This window comes from Pogoniulus pusillus, chromosome 14 (genome assembly GCF_015220805.1).
Source record: "Pogoniulus pusillus isolate bPogPus1 chromosome 14, bPogPus1.pri, whole genome shotgun sequence".
Taxonomy (NCBI): domain Eukaryota; kingdom Metazoa; phylum Chordata; class Aves; order Piciformes; family Lybiidae; genus Pogoniulus; species Pogoniulus pusillus.
This window is the reverse complement of record NC_087277.1, coordinates 24,587,542-24,611,621: the sequence shown is the minus strand read 5'-3', so window position 1 is coordinate 24,611,621 and position 24,080 is coordinate 24,587,542. Positions and strand designations below refer to the sequence as shown.

The window sequence follows — 24,080 nt, the reverse complement described above, 5'->3', positions numbered from 1 at the left end:
GTCTGGAAAAAAAATAGTTTAATCTCCCAGGGATCATTTAATGAAAGATCCATTTGTAGATTCACAAAGGATTTACTTGTTGTGCAGTACACTTACATACACTCAGTATCCACTTTGTGAAGTGTCACTATAGGTGGCATGTAGTTTGATCACAGAATGATCTTGTTTGCCAGAAAACTGGATCAGATAAACACAGTTGATCTTTTAATGTCAAACCATCTGTTCCTCAGGTAATACAAAGACACACAATTAAGCCTTGCAAAGCTTTACAAAGAGAAGAACTTGTGTCTCTCTTCAAGATGACAGAAAGTTGCATCAAAGCACTCCCTTAACTAGGCCACCATGCTGGGTGGTTTGAAGAAGAAAAGCCCTTTCTACAATGCTCACAAGTAAATCTCTAGCTTAAAAAATAAAAGAATAAACCCCAAAAAGGCACAGTAAGTTTTCTCCAGTCTGCCATGTACTTTGTTCTGCATTAAAAGCTTTCTTATCCTTTACATGATTATATTTATAGCTACCGCATTGCCTCACATTTTCAGAATGCCCAAGGAGGCACAGCAGAGGTCCCTGCCTGGAAAGCACAAGCTGAAGAGCACATTAGCATAACTCAGATGCCGTTGTTAATGGGTTTCCAGCTGATAAATGATGCTGCTTAGGAGTCCATAACCATATCTGATTTCTACAGCAAGTAGAGAAAGTCATTGTGTCATTTCAGAACAGGGCAAAGATGAGGACTTCTGATCCATAATATGGATGCAGTGCAGGAAAAGCCTAGTGCAAAGTCATGACTGCTGGAAGTTTGCGGTGTGCTTGTGTCTCAGCACTACTGCTGGTTGGCAAAAGTGCTGCTGTTGCACACAAGGACAGGATAGCTCACCTAAAGTTCTTGAAAGGGACAATAAAAGTAACAAGAGAATCATAGAGTCAACCAGGTTGAAAGAGACCTCCAAGATCATCCAGTCCAACCCAGCACCCAGCATTATCCAATCAACTAGACCATGGTACTAAATGCCTCAACCAGTCTTTTCTTGACCACCTCCAGGCACGGTGACTCCACCACCTCCCTGGGCAGCCCATTCCAATGCCAATCATTCTCTCTGGCAACAACTTCCTCCTAGCATCCAGCCTATACCTCCCCTGGCACAACTTGAGGCTGTGTCCCCTTGTTCTGTTGCTGGTTGCCTGGGAGAAGAGACCAACCCCCACCTGGCTACAGCCTTCCTTCAGGTAGTTGTAGACAGCAATGAAGTCTGCCCTGAGCCTCCTCTTCTCCAGGCTGCACACCCCCAGCTCCCTCAGCCTCTCCTCACAGGGCTGTGCTCCAGGCCCCTCACCAGCTTCATTGCCCTTCTCTGGACACGTTCCAGCACCTCAACATCTCTCTTGAATTGAGGAGCCCAGAACTGGACACGGGGCTCAAGGTGTGGCCTGACCAGTGCTGAGTACAAGGGAAAAGTAACCTCCCTTGTCCTACTGGCCACATGGTTCCCGATACAGGCTAGGATGCCTCTGGCTCATGCTCAGCTACTATCTTCCAGTAGCCCCAGGTCCCTTTCTTCCTGACTGCTCTCCAGCCACTCTGTCCCCAGCCTGTAGCACTGCTTGGGGTTTTTGTGGCCAAAGGTAGAACCCTGCACTTGGCTTTGTTAAATTTCATCCCATTGGCCTCTGCCCACCCATCCAGCCTGTCAAGGTCCAAGAAGAAATCCAAGAAGGAGCAGAGTTCAATTTTAGCCCTATAAAAAAAAAGCAGAGGGAACCAACACAGAAAGGAAGCTACAATGCACTGACTTTGCACTATCAGTCCTTTCTCTTCCTCTCCGTTTCAGTGCTTTCCAAGTTCACCACCCCACCAGCTGCCTTGCTCTCTTTCGCAACTCCCTGCGAAATCATTCTGCAGTGCAAGAGTGAAGGCCTGCATGTGATATTTGCTGCATGGAACATGTGGGAACAGCCCAACACAGAAGAAATCAAGCCATTAGAGCTGAAAAATGGGAAGCCATGATGGAGTCACATCAGAGTTCAAGAATAAAAATAACAGAATTACAGAATGGTGTGTTGGAAGGGATCTTAAAATCATCGAGTTCCAGACCACAGCCTCTGTGGGCAGGGACACCTTCAGGTTGCTCAGTATGTACCTGTATATTCAGTAGTTGTTCCAGTCAGTTCTCATCTTCAGCAAAGAACCTGGGCTCTAAAACTGCCTACGAGTTCAGTCTCACACAGTCTTTAATGCTGTTACCACCTGAGTAACCACATAACTCTGGGACTCAAATTCACAGGTTGAATCCCAGATGAACTTGGTCTTCATGAAAGAAAACAGCTCCAAGGTTTTGAATTGCCCACTTAAGTGCAACTAAGACCTTGGACCCACTTTTGTTTGGTTTGTTTTTAAACCTAGCTGCTCCTGAATTTGTAACAATTTCCATTGCTACAATTCTGCCCCAAAAGCACACCAACAGCGTGGACTCATCTAGCCCCATTACCCTCCTTCCCACTGACCCAGTGTCTGACAGAGTACTCAGTGCCTACCTAGTCACTAACTTCAGGAATTAGGACACTCTTCTTTTGAGGTCTTAATTTCCTGAAGCCAGAAGAGAGCTGTGAGTCTGTGCTTGTCTTTGTCTAATACTAGTAGAGGGACACCATAGCCGTAAGGAAGAAAGCTGAACCCTGTTAAGGGAACAGCCAAGCTCCAAAAGGCACAGGGACATCTTGCAGGCTCCCTTTCCCCTACTGATGATAAGGGGGAGATATTTCAGTGAGGCTGCTCTTCTTCACCAGAGCAAACACCTCCCTTCAGAGATAGAGTTCAGATAGCATCCTGTACCAGTGCCTGTCCCCTCCCCAGGCACTGCCCCAGGGCTATGTCTCCCCGTTAGCATTTTGGGAGCCAGATCCCTACACCTTTATAGAAATCCCACGGTTGTTGATAACTTCTGAGTGGGAGAGCCCAGAAAAGAGGGAGTCAGACTCCCAAGTGCATGTAGGCAGGATGAGAGGCAATGCATAGAAACTTTACTGCACTTTACTACACTGAAACTTTAGCTGCTGAGACCTTAACACTGAATGTTTGCTTAGACTAGGCAGATAAAGGGGCAATGCAGAAAAGGCAACCAAAATACTCAGTGTCTGGAGGTGCTCAAGTAATCAACCCAAAGATGAGGATTGCTTCACTTCACAATGAACAGAGAATGCATCAACTACCTTACATTCAGACTCCAGTGATTTGGTTTGGGTCACAAGGCTAAACAGCCATTGTAATCGACACAAAAAAGGGTAAGTTTCTACTCTGTCAAGGCACAAACACTACAGACAAAGAAAAGGGGAGTTCTGCATGCCATTGCCATATTGTGTCACAAGCACTTACAGAATCATTTTAACTCATTGCTTTCTTTGAAGGAAACGAAACTAACTGGTTATTATTACAGGTACTCGAGTTTTCATGTTCTGGCACAGTTACCAGATGAACATGAAGAAATATCTCCCCTGGCATTAGAAGAGCTTCAGTTTTACATTAATACTGGTGAGAAAAAAAAAGAAATTACCTTCTACAGACAAAACTTAAAGGTTTTAATGGAGACAGTCTAACTACATGCTTAGTTTCAGAAACAGTTCTTGTGCCCACCTTACCTAAAGGAATGTGCAAAAGCCTGTAGTCTGCACAATGCCAGAGTAAGCATTAAAAAGAGAAAGGAAGTTCTGATAAATCTGAAGAAAAATACGTAACTGTAGCTGCACCTCAAAGAGTTTTCTCACTAGACTTCAGAAAGCAAGAAAGAGGCTAATGGCAGCACTTTAAAACAGAGGCTGATTTTATTACTCTGCAGCAATAATGTGTTTGAACGTCTGACTTTTTGTTTGTCCAGTGGTTGAAAATAAGCTTTGATCCACTATTCACAGCAAGTTACAAGAAGAGAATGGTAGTTGTATATGTTCCAGTAGTAAAAAATATAATCACATAAAGAATTGTAAGCTAAACATGTGGCTCATGTAGTGCTCACAATAGTGCTAAAAGCAACCACCAAATGTACCCAGTGCATGTAAAGGGTTGTGGGAGCTGGCATCATGCCAAAACACATCCTATGCCAGTATTTAAGAATTAGAAAATGCCAATTGGCTATGAAAAATAGTAATAAAATCGAGCCACTGCTGTGAGGTAGGATGGCTTACAAGGATAGAAAACACATCTGGAAAGAATCCATGCACAAGACAATAAAAAAAGAACACAACCAAACCACAAACAGTTGAAGACATTCATTGTTTAAGTGCAGTAATCCACAGGCTGAGAAAGTCAGAGAAATCACAATGTTACGTGCAGCACACAGGCAGGCAGAGACTCTGCCACCTGCAACCCAGCTAGAGAAACAGGAGCAGTAGTGAGGCTACCAGCACACATTGCTTCTCTTGCAGACAGAAACTACACACTGCAGAACTCCACTGCACCAGGGAGGATGTACAAGCACGTTTTGCAGCTCTCCTAAAACAGATCCTGAAGGTTCTTGACAGAGTAACTTTTAGAAGTGCTAGGTATGCTAACAGCATAAAATTATTTCAGTGGTTACCTGCTTAAATCTACACCACAGCTACTTGTGAAAAGCTAAAGAAACCTACCTGACATCTTCAAACTTCTTGGTTATGACTGAACCGACAGATGAAAAAGCAGCAGAAGCCTTCTGGCCAGCCTGAGAAAGGGTCTCTGATGTTTTCTTGTAGCTGTGTTCAAACAAAATTAAAGTCTGTGGTTATTTTACTAGAACACAAAAGCAGTGCATGTATATTTGTATCAAACCCAGAGGTATACTTTAACTTCAGGGTCAAATGGACAAGCTACTTAAGAGATTATTTTGAGCCACTACAGTCCCTTCTGGCCACAGCATCTCTACCTCTTCAGATGTCAGGTGAGGCTGATCAGCATGCACCTACTACCCCACCCCCAGAACAGATGCTCTCTGCTATGGTAGGATTTAAAAAACACCCTAAGCCCACAAACCTCCCACCAGCACACATACACAAAACCACACCACCAAACAAACAACCAAACAAACAAACACAAAAACCACACCATGCACACAGTGGAAAAGAACAGGTCTGGGTTTTGCGCCTGGCGTCTAAAATCTTACACCAAACAGTTTTGTCAATAAACTCCACCACAAAAAGTCTGAGGCACTGCCTCTTGCAGTCTGTGTAGCCATTAACCCCAGAAGGCAGCTCATTCTGGACCTTAAGTCAGTTGTGTTTGGCAAGAACATGAACTGTGACTTTGTGCCCTTCCTGCATGAGCTCTGTCACAACAACTCTTCAAGCTGGAGAAGTGAGCTATTCTGTTGGACTTAGGACACCCTGGCACCTCAGTAATGGTACCACAGATCTGTCAAGACAAAAAAGGTGTTAGAACCACCCATAGTGTGGCAAATCATTCCTCTGCGTGAGATGAGATGGACAATAGTGGCCTTCTTTGAAAAATCTCTGATGATTTATCCTACTGTCTCAGTGCAACTTCACTTTGTAATATCCACACTCATTTGACAAGAACAGAAGGTTTAGATCTGACCCAAGAATCACAGAGCCCTCAGCCAACAGCTGAGACAATCAGCAGGAACCAGGACATACGCTGTGGTTGCTGTAACATCTTGCCAGCTTTTGGTAATGTTCTGCCTTAGCTCCTGTAATGAGTTAATTCCCAGCTTCCTCTTGATTTCTGCTAGGTGCTTCTCTTTGGCAGCCAGCACTTGTGAGAGTGTCTGGATTTCCTCTTCCACCTGTGGCAAAGTTGATGAGAAGTTAACAAACAATACACTCAGCCATTTAACTACACATTTATTACAGTATCTGCTTGGCAGTGCTAAGAGGAGGGCTGGCACATTTAAACACTGCCTCACAGTTGTTCCTAAATACTAAAAGAGAAATCCAACATAGTCTACAAGACAGGCTGGTGAGAAAGTAACCCACCTGCAGCTAGCTCTGTTCCTGGAACACGCGCAAGGAAGTTGGTAGCTAAAAAACTGTATAGTTTGAAACTGTTACCTTTAGACAACATCAGGTTTTAGCTTGAAGATTAGTCAGACCTGGGACAATCGCCAAGCCTCTATTCTCCTGCCATGTCAGAAGAGATACCAATGTATAACCAGTACTAAGAAGCTCAGAGCACACCTGACCCATGCACAAGTTTTGTCTCCTTGAACTGAAAAATTCATCCACAGGAATGCCTTCTCCAGGGCAGAGATGGGAATGGTGACAGGCTGAGCAATTAAAACCCAACAATGCAGCAACCAAACAAAAAAACCCCAAAATACTAACAAAAACTCCACACCAACTTGAAACAAACACACAGCACCTGTTGAGCAGGTCATGATCAGAGATGTCAAAGCAGTTTTACCATGCCCTTCTGTGGGATACATAGACATGGCAGAGGCAGTAAGGCCACAGGAACCAAGGGCAGGCACACATTCGACCCTGCTCCCACCTTCAGACCAGACTTGCTTTAGAGTATCATTTAAACTCCTTTGAGGAAATGCCACTATCTTCAATGCACCTTTGTTGTGGATACCAGTCCAAAGTCCAGCATGATGTATCCTAGCAGGACCAGATCTCCCTCACCATCTTCAGCTGGTTGGAGAGGCATGAAGTAATACTTGAGACTACCAAACCAACACTGCATTTAATGTGCTTATTTCACAGCACATTAGGCTTTTATTTGCCAACCTTAGGATTAAGTCACTATTTTTAGTGGAGTCCTAAAATCACACAGAGCTACACAAGAAAGAAGATAGGTGACTCAAAAAAACTTGACTTTGACAACTTCTGAAGTGCATGGATCAGGTTTGAATGTCTGATTGTCCTCTGAAGAGTGGTACTTTAACTTACTCTTGTAAACAAGCTGCTGTATGACCAAGAATAGTTGCATGGTTAGACATTAGCAAAACAGTGTCTGCATGGACAGTATGAAGCATCCTTCATGAAAACAACAGCTTTAGTTACTCCACACCAATTGACACAGTACTTGGGGTTTGGTTTCCGACCACGTTCTCTCTGGCAGGTTGTTTACCTCCTTCTCATTTGAGGAAAAAGAAAAAAGGGTGAGGCATTTATGTGTCTTACTTTAAGCTCTCTACAATCTGCACTTCCAGCTTAACCCCATAGTTAGAATTGGCTGTTTTCTCCTTGCCACTTTCCCTTTCCCTCCCCACAATGTGTGGGAGTGCCATACATGGCTTGAGACACAAAATTAATACACAAGGCATCAACTGTGTGTTTAAAGACAGCATTATCCCAGAGTTCCATTTTCAAAACCAATTTAAGAGCTGTTTGCAAGAGAATTACCTTAGCGAGCTCTTTCCTTAGCTCATCCTGCTCTTCTTCTGAGAGTGTTTCTGCCATGCCAACTGTTGCAGCAGCATCCTCTCCAGCCTCAGGTATAGAGTCACTTCTCAGCAGCCCTGGAGGTGAATAAACCAAAGCCATCATATGTCTGCCACACAACAGCTGTTAATATACAGCCCTTTCGTGCCAGTACACTTAGAAAACTGATAAGAAGACCAAGTCCCATTCCCTGAGTACTACAGCTCAGGAAAACCAAATGGCTTTTCACTGGCTGATTTGTGCTGTCAAGTTGCATTAAAGCACAACGCAATCACAACTGCTGCAATAACAGGAAGCTGGAAAGATGTTGAGAACAATGCACCCCACTGCTCTGACAGAAATCATGGTGCAAAACTCTAGGTCCCAACCAGTGGCCCCCACACACACTTTGCTCTCTCTGGTTCATGCAGCACATGAAGCTAAGAAGCACTGAAGGTACTCAAGACCAAGGCAGAGAGTCCCTCCCTCCCTGCTCTCTGGCTTAAGAAATGCCCCTTCTCAGCACACTAGGAGTGGTCACAGCAACCAGCAAGCTCAGCAACAGCAGAAAAAGTGTTGCAGCCTCAAGTACAAACTCTCCCCCTACACCCAACTCAACCCTAGTAACTGGGGCCACTGTGAGTAGAAAACCACAGATGTGGAATAAGAAGCTGCTGTTTTGTGCCTGGACATTAGGACAGATGAGAAGCCCAGAGAAAGAGTCACTCAGAGAAGTGGAGGACACACGAAATAACATTCCCTTACTAGTCACTACAGTAATTCATCAGGTAAAATGCCATCCTCATTCCAGCAGCTTCTGATGGCAACCCACACTACCATTTTGGTATGGGAATCCCAAAAGTCATTAATGTGCAATCAGCCCACCACTGATTTTACTGTGAGACTTGGTATCACAATCAACTGAAAAACAAACAAAAAATCAAGGAAAAAAGGTTCTGTGCAGCTGTTAATTACTTACAGTTATGCTATGAAGCATGCCCCTAAGCAGCTGTCCAGCACAAGATGAGAAGGTGCCTTGCTCTGGATGATCTTACTAAACTCAGGTAAAGCTCCTTTCCAGAAATTCCTTCCAAGTCAGTGTTTTCTGCCTGTATTTGTGCCCAGAACACTATATCCACAGCACATTTCCAAATGGCAGGTTACCATGGAATGTAGCGAGAAAGAAGCATCCAGAAAGCAACTGAAAGCCCATCCTACATTGATCTATGAAATCTATACCATGTTTTCCCAGAGATTTGTCAGCCTCCTACACAAACAATCTAATTCCTACAGGTTGCCCAATACACTGTTTGCTGGCAGAAATCTAGGGCAGCACAAAAAGGAGTCTATTGCCCAAACCCACGGCACAGCACTACAGCATCCAAACAAAGCCCCAAAAAAGAATTACAGTTCTGTCATTTTTTTTCCCTACATCAACATCTTTCCTTTTAACATCAGACAGCCAAGACTGCCCTTTCTCCTATTCATTACATATGCCTCCACTGAAGGAAAACTGAAATTGCATTTTCCCCTGACACTCCAACACCCAGCATATGAGGCTCCAACTCATTCTCCATCTGCAAGCCCTCCAGAGATTGCTGCTGCAAAAGCCATTTCAGAAAGTTTGCAAGTCTCAAAGACCTCGATGGCTCCAAGAGCATTAGCACATCCAGCTGAAAGGCTGTTCAATCTGGCCACGAAGAGTCATCTGGATTACCTCCCCAAAAATAGATCAAGCAAATCCAGCAGTAGAAAAAAAACACACTGGACTGTGTCCAGCAGCAGTAGCTTCTGTTTGGGGAATTACCTTCCCCTTGGAAAGCTGCTGTTTTACGGCAGTTTGAGCTGCTTGTTGCCTGCACTGAAGGCAGCACTGAGAAGCAAGGGAACAGTTTTGCCTCGTTTTCCTGTTTCTAGACCTTTTAGTGAGACCAGGAAATCAGTGCTGCTCAGTCCTCCATACCTCACCCTGTACATTCTGGAATCACAGAATGGTTTGGGTTGGAAAGGATCTTAAAGACCATCTAGTTCCAAACCTCTTACTAGGTAGGAGGCAGGGACATCTACTAGACCAGTGATCAAGGCCCCATACAACCTTTGAAATCTAACCAAGCTACTTCATCCTCACCTTGCCTTCTACCCTCCTCTCACTTATTACATTTTCTTTAGCTCCATTTGAAGTATACAAACATCTTCCCATCTGTCTTTACTCTGGCACCTCCCCTCTCATTCCATTACTGTTCACCTCTCTACTTTGCTCTCATTCCTCAGGCCACAGGGTTCATCTGTGCTAGGCAACTTGACCAAGAAACAGTTATACACACAGGTGACAACACACAGACCTCCACAATGGCATAGACACAAGCCAAATGCTGATGCTGACTTTGAGCAAGCTTTGTAAGAAAGGTGCACAGCCCACCTTGGATATTTGTGTGATGTGTGGGGTAAGAAACCAGGGAAGTAGCAGTCAGACAACTGCTGGAAATACTTCAGCTCAATCTGCAACTCAGATATTTTCTCACTTGGGGTCTTCTCTGTTCACTAGCACAACTATTGTTATTGGCTTCCAACTTGCTACCTTTCATTATGTTAGTTCTCTTGCGCCTCTAATGTTGCAAAGGACTTAAAATTCAGTTGTTTGGTAATTCTGATTGGTGTAACCAAGCTCAGCTGAACATTTCACATCTCAAACTCCTTACACAGAGTAAAAATTATTTCAGGAAAAACAACTGAAAAAACTTGTCTAGTATTGTGAAAACTTAGCAAGTTTCAGTTCTTAAGGTGTCCGCATTTCTAAGATGAACATATTATGCCAGAACATCATTAGGTCTAAATAACCCAAATAAAGGCATGAACAAGTTAGCTGATTAGGACTCCACAGATCATGTTCAGGGAAACAACACTTAAGCCTTCCTTATTCTGCTAGAGCAGGCAAAGCATGCAAGTCATTCAGTTCACATTCAGGTTTACTGGTTTGGAGATTGCTTGGGTTGGTTTCAGCCCTAGCTTGTCCCTGTTTTGAGCAGAAGTCCCTACATAAGCAGTTTCAGGAGTCCCTGGTTACTTCAGATGAGCAGCCTTCAGACCAGGAGAGGGTTAGACCTCACAAAGCTTTATCTTTAGAGGGATATGTTCTGTGTCAGACACTCAGAATGAGCACCTGAGCTATTGCTATACAGTTGGAAAGCCAAAGAAAAACAGCTCTTGACAGAGTTCAGGAGAACAAGTGATACAAGATTATGACTGGATGATCTTGGAGGTCTCTTCCAACCTGGTTGATTCTATGATTCTATAAGATCATTCCAGCATTGAGTAATGTACAGTGCTACAGAAGATACTATTTTACAGCACATAAGAGACATCAAATATAAGTGCTTCCTATTTATCTCAGTGAAAAAGCCAAAGTGATTTCTTTAACTCAGAGAAAGTTCTTTGGCTTCTCTGCCCAGCTCTGGAGCCCCCAACACAGGAAGAACACAGAACTGTTAGGGCCAGGTCCAGAGTAGGGCCACAAAGATGATCAGAGGGCTGGAGCATCTCTGTTCTGAAGATAGGCTGAGAGAGTTAAGGTTGTTCATTGTGGAAAAAAGAAGGCTCTGGAGAGCCTTAAGGCAGCCTTCCACCATTTGAAGGGAACTTTGAGGAGAGATGGAAAGGGACTTTGTACTCAGGCATGGAGTGACAGGATGAAGACTAATCGCTTCAGAATGGAAAAGAAATAGATCAAGATTAGACATTAGGAATAAATCCTTCCCCATGAGGGCAGTGAGGCACTGAAACAGGTTGCCCAGAGCAGTTGTGGAGGCTACAAGCCTGGAAGTGTTTAAAGACAAAATGGACGGAGCATTGAGTATCTTGGTGTAGGTAGGAAGCATCCCTGCCCACAGCAGGGGCTAGTGGGAACTAGAAGATCTTTCAGATCCCTTCCAACTCAAGCCATTCTATGATTGTCCAAAATGCTAACCAGAAACTCATTCAAAATGAATAAAAAAGGAAATGAAGTCCAGCAAAGATTGGTGCTTATGGTGATGCATCACCACCAGATACAGAAGACTACTCCCCTCTGCTTTAGAAGAGGCAGATGATACAGTCACTGCAGAAGTGAAAGCTGCCCACTGTTCCACAGAGTTCACAGAGGGGTCTGGGCTAGTTCAGACATTCTTGAAGATGTTAAAGAACAAGCCCATGCAAAAAGAAGTAGTCAACCTTGGTCACACTTTGTCAGGCTTAGTCTGTTCTAGCTTTCTAAAGTTTTAGTTAGTCTAGAAGATCATAGCCAGCAGCACTCAATGGACAGGAAAGGCAAGAACACCAGAGTGGGCTGTAGGTGCTCCATTCAACAGGTTGCCAGCTAGAAACTGGTAGGGCTAAGGACTAGATGGATGTTGCTGCAGCGCAGCACCCAACAGAGGCTTCCTCAGGGCAGCACAAGTACAACTTCTATCTGCAGGCACAAAATCTACAGTGTTTTCAATGCTCAGTGGACTAGAGTCGAGGGTTAATCAGTCCTATCTTCAGTACTAGAGGCAAACAGATGTCAGATCACACAGAGCTCTGAAGTCAGACTCAGTATGCAATTCCTACCTCTCCTTGAAAAAAAGCTAACAGTCAAACTAGGCCAATCACTCCAGTCTTACAGAAGCTGCCCTTTTGTTCCTAATTATTTTGCTCACTCCATTTTCCCTCAAACTGCCTTTCTACTGAATTAAGAAATGAGGTAAAGCTGGCAAACTCATAGGACAGGAGAGATTACCTACAGGGCACGCTGCAGCTAAGCAACTACCAGAGTTAACAGCAGGTCAGCTTTTACCTCCATTTACATCAGTGTTGCAGCCACGTTTTACAGATTCTTAATTTAAGGACTTGCTTTTTAACAGACCTTAATCACTAAGGTTTTGAAAAAGAAAGAGAGAGAAGTTACCAGACTTGGCCAGCGTAGGTGATCCCGGTGGAGAAAGGTTTATGCTAGGTGACAGGTAGAGATAGTTTCTGTTCACTCCAGCATTGAAATCAAAAGGTGATTTGTAATCCTCATACAGATCCATGCCAGAGAAGTCAGAGCGTGCAGCCATCCTCCTCTTCCACCGCAGCATTCATCTTTGCTCTCTGAGGCAACCCAGACAGCAGGATTAAGAATCCCTCTTTTTCTTCACATGCCACTCACTGTACCTCCCCAAGATTCGATTCTGTTACATTTGATAGAGCCGTCTAGCAAGTGATTCCTGAGCCATCTCATAGCAGCTGCTGTTTACATGGCACAGCCTTCAGTTCCTGTAAATTTATAACCGGGGCTGGATCTAAGCAGACCGTTCCTTTAACAAACATTCAGAGCACACAGTGCCCGGCTTCTGGGAGAGCCTTGCTCCTCTTGCACAACTGCACCAAGAATTTTCAGTCATTTAAATAAAAAAAGGTCAGCTGACTGCAGCTACACCAGAATATCCTTAATCTTCTAGGACACAAAAGGATTACTAGCCATAATCTATCCTATATACCATCTGTGTAGGAGTTTTTCCCCCTGATTAATGGAAAATTCTGCCTGTGTAACTATTTCTCCAGCTGGCTTTCACCAGTGTCATAACCAGCAGCCAGTCTCTGCTGCCCGGGTCTCGCACTGCAGCACGGGCTCGGAACAGGAGGAAGCAGCACTGATCTCTGAAGGCTATGCTGTGAACATCATCTACCTTTCAGTCAGCATGCTACTGTGCCTTGGTTCTGCCCACGAGGCGAGAAGTATGAGGGGTTTCAGGCTGTTTTGTACCACCCTGGGTGTGCCAGGCAGCGTCACCTAGAGCAGCCTGTTATGCCAAGAGCCGGTAACGCCGGAACGCTCGGTCCTGACCAGAAGCATTGCTCTTGTGCCACGTACACCAGAAACATCAGCTTACGTAAGCCATTCCATTCCGTGCTGGGCGTTAGATTTAGCCCTGAGAAGCAGAAGTTCTTACCTACAAGAGGCACCTGGCACAGTTCTGCAGTGCTTCACTGCGTTTCTCTTCTGGTCTGGTTTGCTGTTTTGTTGCTTTTGTTTTGTTTTCATTTCCAAGGCCAGGCTCTTTTCACTGAAAAACCGAGCTCAGAAGCAGTGCAGGTCGCCTTTACAGCTCAGCAATCGTTCCCTCCCACCCCCTGTCCCCTCACCTGGGCTCCCCACTGCACCCCTGCACACAGAGCAGCAGTCAGTGGAAGTGCAGAGCCGATCAGAGGCATTGCACCATCCTCCCTGCTCGGAGCCGCAGAAGGGAAGGAGCTCTGCAGCACATCCAAGCCAAGCCCAGGCAACGTATTCCCTGGGGATGCAAGAAGAACGTGTACAGCTTCTGAAGTTTTAACCTCTCCTTTCCGCTGCAGTCAGCAGGAACAGACCCTCCAGCTAATTAAAGAGCAGTTCCTTTTAGACTGCAGACCTACATTGGCTTCTGGTGCAGGCTACCTGCGGGCTCACAACAGTGCAAGTCCCAGAGCCTAAAACACTCTGCTACTTTCTGAACCCGGTGAAGAAGAGGAAAATGTAACAGCTCTCTGCACTTCTGACACGTGGCAGATTCTAATTAAAGCACCCAGAGGCAGGAGAGCGCTGCGACATGGCTACAGCAGTTAAACTCTCTACTAACCAAGCAGCCCACAGGGAGAAGCTACCTGTTTTGCTCTACTGCATTCCCTCCTGTAACTCAGAATAGAGGCTGCCTCTGCACAACAGCTCAGGCAGGAGCTGTACTGACTGGATTAGGCAAAGCAACGAGTTCTTAGATGGGGAACACTGGAAGAGCTGGGTGCTTTCTACCACCACAGAACCAGGTGAAGCTATCCCCTCAGACTTTTTCCCAACCCCAAAGAATCATTCAGTGTAAGACCAGGCAGTGCTAGCAGGCTACAACAGCTAGAGTAGTGTTTTAAGAAAAAGAACCCCTTACAATGATCTCTCAGGCCACACCTTGAGTACTGTGTCCAGTTCTGGGCCCCTCAATTCAAGAGAGATGTTGAGGTGCTGGAACATGTCCAGAGAAGGGCAACGAAGCTGGTGAGGGGCCTGGAGCACAAATCCTATGAGGAGAGGTTGAGGGAGCTGGGCCTGTTTAGCCTGGTGAAGAGGAGGCTCAGGGGTGATCTTATTACTGTCTACAACTACCTGAAGGGGCATTGTAGCCAGGTGGGGGGTGGCCTCTTCTCCCAGGCAACCAGCAATAGAACAAGGGGACACAGTCTCAAGTTGTGCCAGGGTAGGTATAGGCTGGATATTAGGAAGAAGTTCTTCACAGAGAGAGTGATTTCCCATTGGAATGGGCTGCCCAGGGAGGTGGTGGAGGCACCGTCCCTGGGGGTCTTCAAGAAAAGACTGGATGAGGCACTTAGTGCCATGGTCTAGTTGATTGGATAGGGCTGGGTGCTAGGTTGGACTGGATGACCTTGGAGGTCTCTTCCAACCTGGTTGATTCTATGATTCTAAATCCTTGCTAACGATCAGGAGTCCCAGTTCCTGATCAAGGACATTTACTGGAGTCAGTACTTAAACCCACAGGAAACTTCCTGTGTTCAGTTTTACCCCAGACCAGCCACTACAACAATGCAGCACTCTTCCTGCACCTTTCCAGTGCACAGGAGTTGGTTTTGTGTACCTGGAGACATCTGGATTGCAATCTAAATCAAGTTGCTGATGTGGCCTATCACTGCTGCAGCCAGAAGTGTGGATGGGCCACACTCTGCAGCCCATCTTCAATGTGGCTGCAGAGACAAGTACAGGATTTGGCCCCCTGCTAGAAAAGATCAGTTGTCACCTGGTTGCTCCTGTAGGCATTGGCTGCAAGACAGTATCTGAAGACATCTTGAAGCCTGCAGAGGCACTGCTCCAGAGACGAGAGGCAGTGAGGCTTTGCTCACTGTGCAAGAGATTAAAACTGAAGATTTTGCTGTTCCCCAACAACTACTCATTTGGCCTTAACATTTTTGGATAACTAAGAGATTGGTGCTTCAGTCATACATGACATCTGAGAAGCTGCTGTTTGAGAGACTGGCACGAAATAACTTCTGTCAGTAATTGTTTCAAGCACCCTTGACAAGTTCAACTGAATGTCACCAGCTGGCTCTCAGGAAGGCTCAGTAAGCCTCAGCAAAACACTTCCATCACAACGACTACAGTTAATCACCTGCAATCTCCTCTGGCCAGGTTAGAGAGTGTGTGCTTAAAGCCTTCCCAGGTAACTAGCTAGCACCAGCAGTCAGCACAGATTGTGCACACCATGAATTAGAAGGGAGGGCATTTCCTGCACACCTAGAAAAGCCATGGACTTTAAGCAGAGGTTGTTACCAGATATTTGCCTGCCCACTCTCAGATATGCTTTCCTCAGATACCACCTGCTACCCAGGTCTGCAGCTGCCACCTGAGCCCAAGGGTCTAGCAGCCATTTCACAGAACAAGTTGGTCGGAAACAACGTTTATGATCACTTAATCCAACCGTCCTCTAACTCTACCAAATCTGGTGCTAAACCACGTTCCTCTTGGAAACACCTCCAGGGATGGGGATCCAAACACCTCCCTGGGCATCCTGCTTCAGCACTTGACAACCCTTTCAGTGAAGTTTCTTCTAATATTCAACCTAAACTTCCCCTGGGGCAATTTGAGGCCACTTCCTCTTATCCTATCACTTCTTACCAGGGAGAAAACACTGACACCCACCTTACTACAGCTTTCTTTCAGGGAGTTGCAGAGAGTGAGAAGGTCTCCCCTCAACCTCCTTTCTTCCAGACTAAAAACCTCCAGTTCCCTCAGCTGCTCCTCAGAAGACCTGTTACCCAGACCCTCTACCAGTTTAAGTAAGACAATATAGCATTAAGAGTGCTGTACTTTGTTGGTAGCTAAGCAAGGATAAGATGTTGCTGTAGCATTGCAGAGATGCTGCTTCTTCCATGTAGCAGAACAGTGGTTTATTCACACATGGAAAAGTTTAGTCTTTCCTGTTTAGTCTTGAGAAGGCTGAGAGGGGATCTCATCAGCATCTATAAATATCTGAGGAATGGGTGTCAAGATGAAGATGCCAGTGTCTTCAGTAGTGCTCAGTGATAAGAGAATAAACAAGAGGGACAAGCTAGAACACAGGAGGTTCCACATCAACACAAGGAGACATTTCTTTATGGTGAGGTGACGGTAATGAAGCACTGGACCAGGCTGCCCAGAGAAGTTGTGGAGTCTCCTTCTCTGGAGACTTTCAAAACTCACCTGCATGCATCCCTGTGTGGGCTGCCCTAGGTGATCTTGCTTTGGCAGAGGGCTTGGACTCGATCTCTGGGGGTTACTTCCAATCCCTAACATTCTGTGATACCTTACAGAGACCAAACCAGCTCAACTAGGACTGAATGCCATCTCTGAGCTTTGAAGAAACTAAGCTATGTTTTCAGTAATGTTTCATATAAAGAGACTGAAAATGGAAAGGCTGCCACTAATGCCTGGGAATTGGAAGAATGCACAGGCTACCCTAGAACAAGATCCAAACAATGTTCTGGATAAAGCTACCTAAATAACATGAGATCTGTGCTTAATCGTCCTGCATTGGTATCCTGCTTAAGCATAGAGATGCCAAACTTGTATATCACAGCCCAGACTTTTGGCTCCCCCACTTAGTTCAGCAAGCAAAAGAGGGTGGGGAAACATGAAGGGATGAGTTTGTGACCAAAGAGAGAATAGAGGTTCTTGCAATAACAACAAAAAAAGAATCTCATATTTCAAGGATGATTGTTATGATTCATCTGCCTGCTCAGCCTGTACCTGGTCTCAATTTGCATCTTCTACAGTCTGCTAACAGTCAAGACTAAGCAGAAGTCTTCCAGTAACCGGGGTAAAGACTTCCAGCTAGGTCTTCTCCCAGCTGTACCAGGTAGAGCTCAATTAGGCAGCAGCAGTCAGGCTCTTGCCCTCTCCAACTGAATTTTATAGGGCATAAGCCATTGTAAGAGCTATAAAGCTACTTAAGCATCTTAAGCCAATCTAGGTTCTCTAGATTCAATTTGATCTTCAAAGTCTCACCACTTTACAGACAAGTAAAGCCTCTCAGCACCTGATCCAATGCCTTAAAACTGCAGTCTGAGAGGATGCCATGAAGCAATAGGACAGAAGCTTAAACACTAACCAAGCATTAAAGTGGTTCACTTATGCTCCTATTTCCTCGTTGTTCTCCCTTCCTCCCCTTCCAGCCTCACAGGATTATGTATGGCATGGAGCTGCACAGCTACAGTGGTTGCTGAACAGTGTGAGCACAGCCTTCTGCAGCCCTGTTAGTAAGGGTCAGCAGACTGTGGCTTAGGGGTTTAGGCATTTGTTGTCTTCTAGCAGAGTCCAACTCAACACCAGCATGTTAATCTCATTACTTCAGCTTCCTCACACAGGCTTTCTCTGGACTAGCTCCCCTTGATGCAACTGCACTGTCTAGTATGGCTCTTTGTATAGGACCACAGAACCATTTAGGCTAGAAAAGACCCTGAAAATCATCAAATCAGCCATTAACCCAACACAGTCTGCTGCTAAACTGTGTCCCTCAGCACCACATCTCTGCTTCTTTTAAACACCTCCAGGAACAGTCACTCAACCACTGCCCTGGACAGCCTGGTCCAGGGCTTGGCAATCCTTTCAGAGAAGAATTGTCTTCTAACATCCAACCTAAACATCCCCTGGTCCAACTTGAGACTGTTGTCTCGCATCCAGTCACTTGCTGCTTGGGCGAACAAAAAACACTCACATCACTACAACTTCCTTCCAGGCACCTGTAGGGAGAAAGGTCATCCCTCATCTTCCTCTTCTCCAGGCTAAACAACTCCAGAGCCCTCAGCTGCTCCTCACCAGACCTGTTCTCTAGATCTTCCACCAGATTCAGTGCCCTTCTCTGGATACTTCAGGACATCAGTGTCTTTCTTACAGTCAGGGCCCCAAAACTGAACACAGTATAGAAGATCTTCAACGTTTTCTTAAGACTAAATGTTTTAATGTAAATCAGCAAAGGCAGAAAATAGCCCTAAACAAACAAACCCTCTTGGAATGCTCAGTGTTCTCCCAAGATCACCCTGCAACAAAGACACTTCTGAGTGTTGCAGCTCCAGATTTCTGGGCTATTAGTATTGCCCTTTTCTTAAACCAAAGTCTGAGCCCACAGCATTCTAGAGCCAAGGCAGCATTCTCTTCTCTCCTCCTCCCAATCCAACTATAAACTCAGACTAATTTCCTGAAATCTTATGAAGGAGTAGATCCACAGTCAGGTACATTTTGCTGCTGGACAAGCTGGTACCACAGTAAGGCTCTTGACCCGTTTGTACTGAGCAGAAGTAGGGCAGGTAGAGCATTGCACCAGTTCTGGAGAACTCAAGCCAAATTCTGCAAACACAGAGGAATATTTCCAAGTGAGACTAACAGACTCAAAGCACTGTCAGGTAGATTTCAGAGAAATATATTTATTTGACTTCAGTTGCTTATCCCAGTCATGCTGACATTCTCTAGAGACTCCAGTCCCTGGTAGGAGACTGAACCTGTCAAGAATGCTGGCGAAACAGTGCTGAGCTGCAGCCAAATGACAGCTGAAAAAAGATTAGGAAGAAAAGGCTGTAGTGCAGAACTAAATTGTTTTCAACAAAGTTTTAGCATGGAACCTTGCAATCTAATTAAAAGCTTTACTTGAGCGAGTTCAATTGCAGCAGCTTCTAGCCTCCCTCAGAAGACAAGTCTGCTCTTCTGCCTTCTTAAAAGTATTGAAAGCTTTAGTTTTTTAAAACTTTCAACACTGCCCCCCAAAATTTCTATTTCTGAAAAGCAGCTCCAGAAAAGCTCACTATTCTCAATCCACAATATCAAGCCCCACCATAAAAATGATACTGAAGCTTTAAGAACAAAGGACATCTGGTTACATATTAGGCTGTATCATGTACTGTGATGTCCGGACACACACACACCCAAATAACCACCATCTGGTCTTAGCAATACCTTAATAATGCCAAAAACACTCTTGGGTGCTTGAGGTTCACACTAGCTTCCACCATGTAATTACCAAGTTGGTGTCTGGATTTGGTGTAGCACAGGATTTGCAACAGTTCCTATCAAGGACAGAAGTCCAGAAGCACACAAGCAGCTGAGCAGTGCATGATTTGGTGCTAGTAACAGGACTCAGGCAAGTACTGTACAAAATCTCATCCTTGGAGATATTCATAGAATCATAGAATCAACCAGGTTGGAAGAGACCTCCACGATCATCCAGTCCAACCTAGCACCCAGCCCTGTCCAGTCAACTAGAGCATGGCACTAAGTGCCTCATCCAGTCTTTTCTTGAACACCTCCAGAGATGGTGACTCCACCACCTCCCCGGGCAGCCCATTCCATTCAAAAGCCATCTGGGCATGGCTGTGGGCAGCTGGCTCTAGGTGGCCCTGCTTGAGCAGCAGGGTTGGACCAGATGGCCTCCAGAAATCTCGTCCTACCTCGACCATTCTGTGATTGAGGCAATGGCTGGAAAAAGTCACCCAGATCCTCTACTATTTGTAACCTTGAAGAGACTGTTCAGGAACACAAGGAGTCCTGGTTCCCTGGTAGCCCTTCATCCTGTGAACTCAATTTGCAAACACCTACCTACTGACAGAACAAAGCTCCATCTTCCCCCATACTTTCCAAACTGAGTTATGGACAAAGACTTCACAGGAGACTTTGTGCTTGGACACATCTCCCTAGTGTAGGGTAGTATTATGACAGCTGTGTGATGTTAGGGTGTTACCCACCCCTCACACTTAAGAAAATCACCCAGACTAGGCTCAGCAGCTCAAAATTAAGGAATGAAGCTTTATATTTAGAGCTTAGCACAAGACACAAGCAGATATTTACAATCTATACAGCTATAGACAGAAATATACAAGGTAAAAAAGTAATACAGAAACACAAACCTCCTCCCAGAAATCAGAGTCCCCATGAGGGGCTCCCAACCACCCTTCCAACTCCTTTCCACCCCTCTACCTTATCCCAGACTTTGCCTTATGTTTAAGGTGAGTTTGGAAAATAGGCCAGGGGGGTTAAAGCAGACAGATTAGTCACACAGACAGCAGGTTAGGGAGAGAGAAGTGCATGCAGCCAGAGCCCAAGAGCAACTCTGTTATCTGTGTTTGTGGTCTTCTTTTTATACATCTCAGCAGGCCTATGAGTGAAGTAGACATCACCATTGTTTCCTTTTCACAGCCTGTAATCTAATTCTTCTCAGCAAAATATCCTAGCTAGGCTCAAACTAGCACACAGCTGACAAGCAAGGCAAGAACATTTACAGCAGTAGAGACTATTTTGATTTCAGTTAGGATTCTGCAGGAAGAAGGTAACTGACCAGTTGGGCTGGACTCTGGGGAAAATAAGTCCTGTGTCATCCTAAACCAAAAAAGTTTAGATTGCAAAGGATCATCTAGTTCTAACCCCTTCACAAGATCAATCCACTCATTGCCCAGCCTGTATTTGTGCTTGAGATTGCCCTGACTCACATGCCGGCCTTGCACTTGTTGAACTTCATGATACTGGCACTGGCTCACCTTTCAAGCCTGTCCACATGGCAAACTTGCTGTGGAAGCCTCAAACCCACTGTCCATGTTGCCAATGAAGATGCTACATAGAGTTAAAGAGAGTTAAATCTACCCTGCTCCAGTTTAAAACCATTACCCCTCATTCTGTCTCTAGAAGCCCATCTAAACAGTTCCTTCACAGTCTTCCTGTAGTTCCCCTTCAGATACTGAAATTTAGCTATAAGACCTCCCTAGAGCCTTCTCTTCTTCAGACTGAGTAGCCCAAACTCTCTCAGCCTGTCCTAATAGGAGAGCTGCTCCAGCCTTCTAATCATCTTTGAGGACTTCCTCTGGCCTAGCTCCATCAGGCCCATATCCTTCTTGTGTTGGGGGCCCCAGAGCTGGATGGAGGACTCGGTGAGGTCTCAGCTGGGCAGCAGCACTTCCTACATTGCTTGGGAGCAACGTCTGTCACTAGAAAAGGGCTACTAAACCACATTCTGCTGGGGCTGCAAACTGGGCAAACCTGAATATTTCCTCACTGCTCTTAATCTCATTTAAGAGATAAGAGGGAGAATCCTGCAGCTGTGCATCCAACAAAGAGCTTTTCACTAACAAACCAACGGCACTGACTCATTGTTTCCTAACATAATGCAGAGAACACATCTACCTTTAAAGTATTATGGCCACTGAAGTTCCCATTTTAAATACCCTGAAATTTTATCCAATTCGTATGTCCTTGAATGACTTTTAATGCTGCTTGAGTCGTGTAAATCCTGTTAAGAGACATTTGCTGCTCCTTCAAGTCAAGTCTAGGACAGCAAATTAAATTAAACTGTTAGCCTAGAGATACTGCTGTCACACAAATTAACACAGTCACAAAACACTCATTGCTCCAAAAGCAGAAGGTAGTGGAAAAAAGGGTCATAAGGTTGTTCAGAGATCACTTCCCCAAAAAGAAATAAAGCTTTTAAGGTCCTAGAACTTGAGCATGCTTCCTTCCATCACTTGGAACTTTGGGCAGAGCACATCACTTTCCACCTCTGTCTGTGACATCACCCAATCTGTACTTGTTTCTCTCCAACCTACATGGGTTCAGATCATAAAAGTACCAATGTCTCAAGATTTCCAAGCAATATTACATAATCACAGAGTGATAGAGGTTGAAAGGGACTTCTGGAGATCATCTCATCCAGCCCCCCTGCCAGAGCAGATTCACCTAAAGCAGGTTGCACAGGAGAGTGTCCTAGTGGGTTTGGAATGACTCCAAAGATGGAGGGTCCACTACATCTGTGAGCAGCCTGTTTCAGTGCTCCATCACCCTTAAGGAAAGTTCCTTATGCATGACCTATTTGTATCCCAGTCCACTCTGCACAAGATTTCCTAAGCATCAACATGCTTGGCTAAGCCGATTTCCTGGCTCCTCACTTGTATTTCATAGCAAAGTAAGTAGAGCAGGTTAAACCATTTCTTTTACTGACGTATATGAGAGTGGACAAAAGTGGAAAAGTGCATCTAGATGAACACAAAGTCAGGCAGACACTCTTCCTAATTCTGGCACAGCTGATGTGATGGAAACTACAGGGGGAGAGAAGTGGTGCAGTGAGTTTGAAGGATGTGTCTTTAAGGAAACAGAGCATCAGCTCTAGAAGTTGGGGGAAGGCGTGTGAGGGAAGAACAAAAAGGGATTTGGGGTTGGGTTTGTTGTTTGGGTTGTTATGTTTGGTTTGGGTTTTCTGTTAAACAAAGCACACCTCCACTGATTAGACAAGTTACCTCCTCACAATATATGGAACTGTATCACTGCAAACCCTAAGCATAAAGCTTTGCACTGCCAAGTGAAATCTAAGCTTGGCATCATCGCAAACTCATCACACTCTGCTTCACAACTATCTGTAACCACTCTGAGCTCATGGCTCCAGAATTTAATGGACCAGTTCTGCTCAGTGGAAGAGCCTGGAAGGCTTTTCAAACTTTATGCTTAAGGACTGGTCTAGCTGATATCGAGGAGACATCAGGTTTGGCACATCGTAGCTCAGCCAACAGCACAGACACCACTCAAAGGAATTCAGAGCTTAAATAGCTCTTAAAAATGCAATTCACAACCTTTCATTTTGCCTTCCCAGAGGGAAAAAAAAAAGGCAAAAAACCAGATCAGGATATTTAAGAAGGAAAAGACCAAGCCCTGACTTGCATACTGCTCGTTCCCAGTTGTCAACCCCCAGATGTGCACTTCAGCTGAGGATCTGTGACATGACATTACCATTAATGGGTTGTCACACCCCTCACAAGTGCTACTGCCACCACCTTGAATGAAGAGGAAACAATAAGACCTGTCCAGTGGCATTGCCTTGGAACAGGGAGACCACAGGAATTTAGCTATTTCACTTGACTCTTGCTTTGTCCTCAGCATCTCAACTCTCCCTCCTAAAGAGCTTAAAAAGCTCCTCCTGAGCACACACAGCAGTCTGCCTTTGAGTTCTGTATCCTTCTTCCCATTTCCATATTGTCACTTGCACAGAGTCAATGTTAGGGGCTGGAAGGGACCTTGAAAGATCATCTAGTCGAACCCCCTTGCCAGAGCAGGATCACACAGGAATGCATCCAGGAAGGTCTTGAGTATTTTCAGAGACTGAAGTACTTCCCAATGGGGAGGGAAGAGAAGGATGTTCCTGTGATTCACCAAGGTGAAGGTTGCTCTTGAATTGTAAATAAGAAACAGCAGCATATTAAAGACTTCACCTGCTGGTATGCTAGAAGAGAATCCAAGCAGTGTTCCAGTAAGTGCTGTCCTTTGCTTTTTACTCCAGAAACACTTCCTCACCACTGCAGGAAGCAGTTACCAGGCTGCTCTGCAGATTCTACTGACACTCAAGTTGCTTTCCTTCTTACACAATCGCCAGGAATCTTTCACACCAACAGACCTGCTCAGTGACAGACACACAAACCAACCGAAACCATTCAGCTTCAGTGCATTCATTCCAGCAGTTTCCACTTGCTTCTGTTTAGAAGTATGCAGAAACTAACTCTCCCTGTTCACCACTGCTCCTGTCAGCCACATTTGTGTTCGTCTGCAGTCTATACCAAATCCTATCAAAGCAGGATGCCTTAAAACTACTCTTGAAGGGTGCTAGAAACTTCCCAATTCAGTGTCTGCAATTTATCATAGAATGTTTTTGTTGGAAGGGACCTTTAAAGGTCATCCAGTTCAATTTCTCTGCAGCGAGCAGGGACAT

At 45.1% G+C, this 24,080-nt stretch overlaps 1 protein-coding gene across 6 annotated transcripts in view; it reads right to left on the bottom strand.

Annotated features, from left to right (window-relative positions):
- TPD52 (tumor protein D52) overlaps nucleotides 1-24,080 on the bottom strand; it is a 126,652-nt gene that overhangs the window by 74,736 nt on the left and 27,836 nt on the right. For 2 of the 6 annotated variants that reach the window (XM_064154618.1, XM_064154619.1), the window contains exons 2-5: nucleotides 7,324-7,439; nucleotides 5,614-5,762; nucleotides 4,615-4,716; nucleotides 3,634-3,660 (exon numbers count right to left, since the gene is read on the bottom strand). In XM_064154618.1, the coding sequence (XP_064010688.1) occupies nucleotides 3,634-3,660; nucleotides 4,615-4,716; nucleotides 5,614-5,762; nucleotides 7,324-7,380 (335 nt within the window). In that variant the 5' untranslated portion in view covers nucleotides 7,381-7,439. Of the gene's footprint in view, nucleotides 1-3,633; nucleotides 3,661-4,614; nucleotides 4,717-5,613; nucleotides 5,763-7,323; nucleotides 7,440-12,262; nucleotides 12,725-13,289; nucleotides 13,415-24,080 lie in introns of those variants that run through there. The other 4 variants (XM_064154612.1, XM_064154615.1, XM_064154617.1 and 1 more) reach the window with 4 other exon arrangements.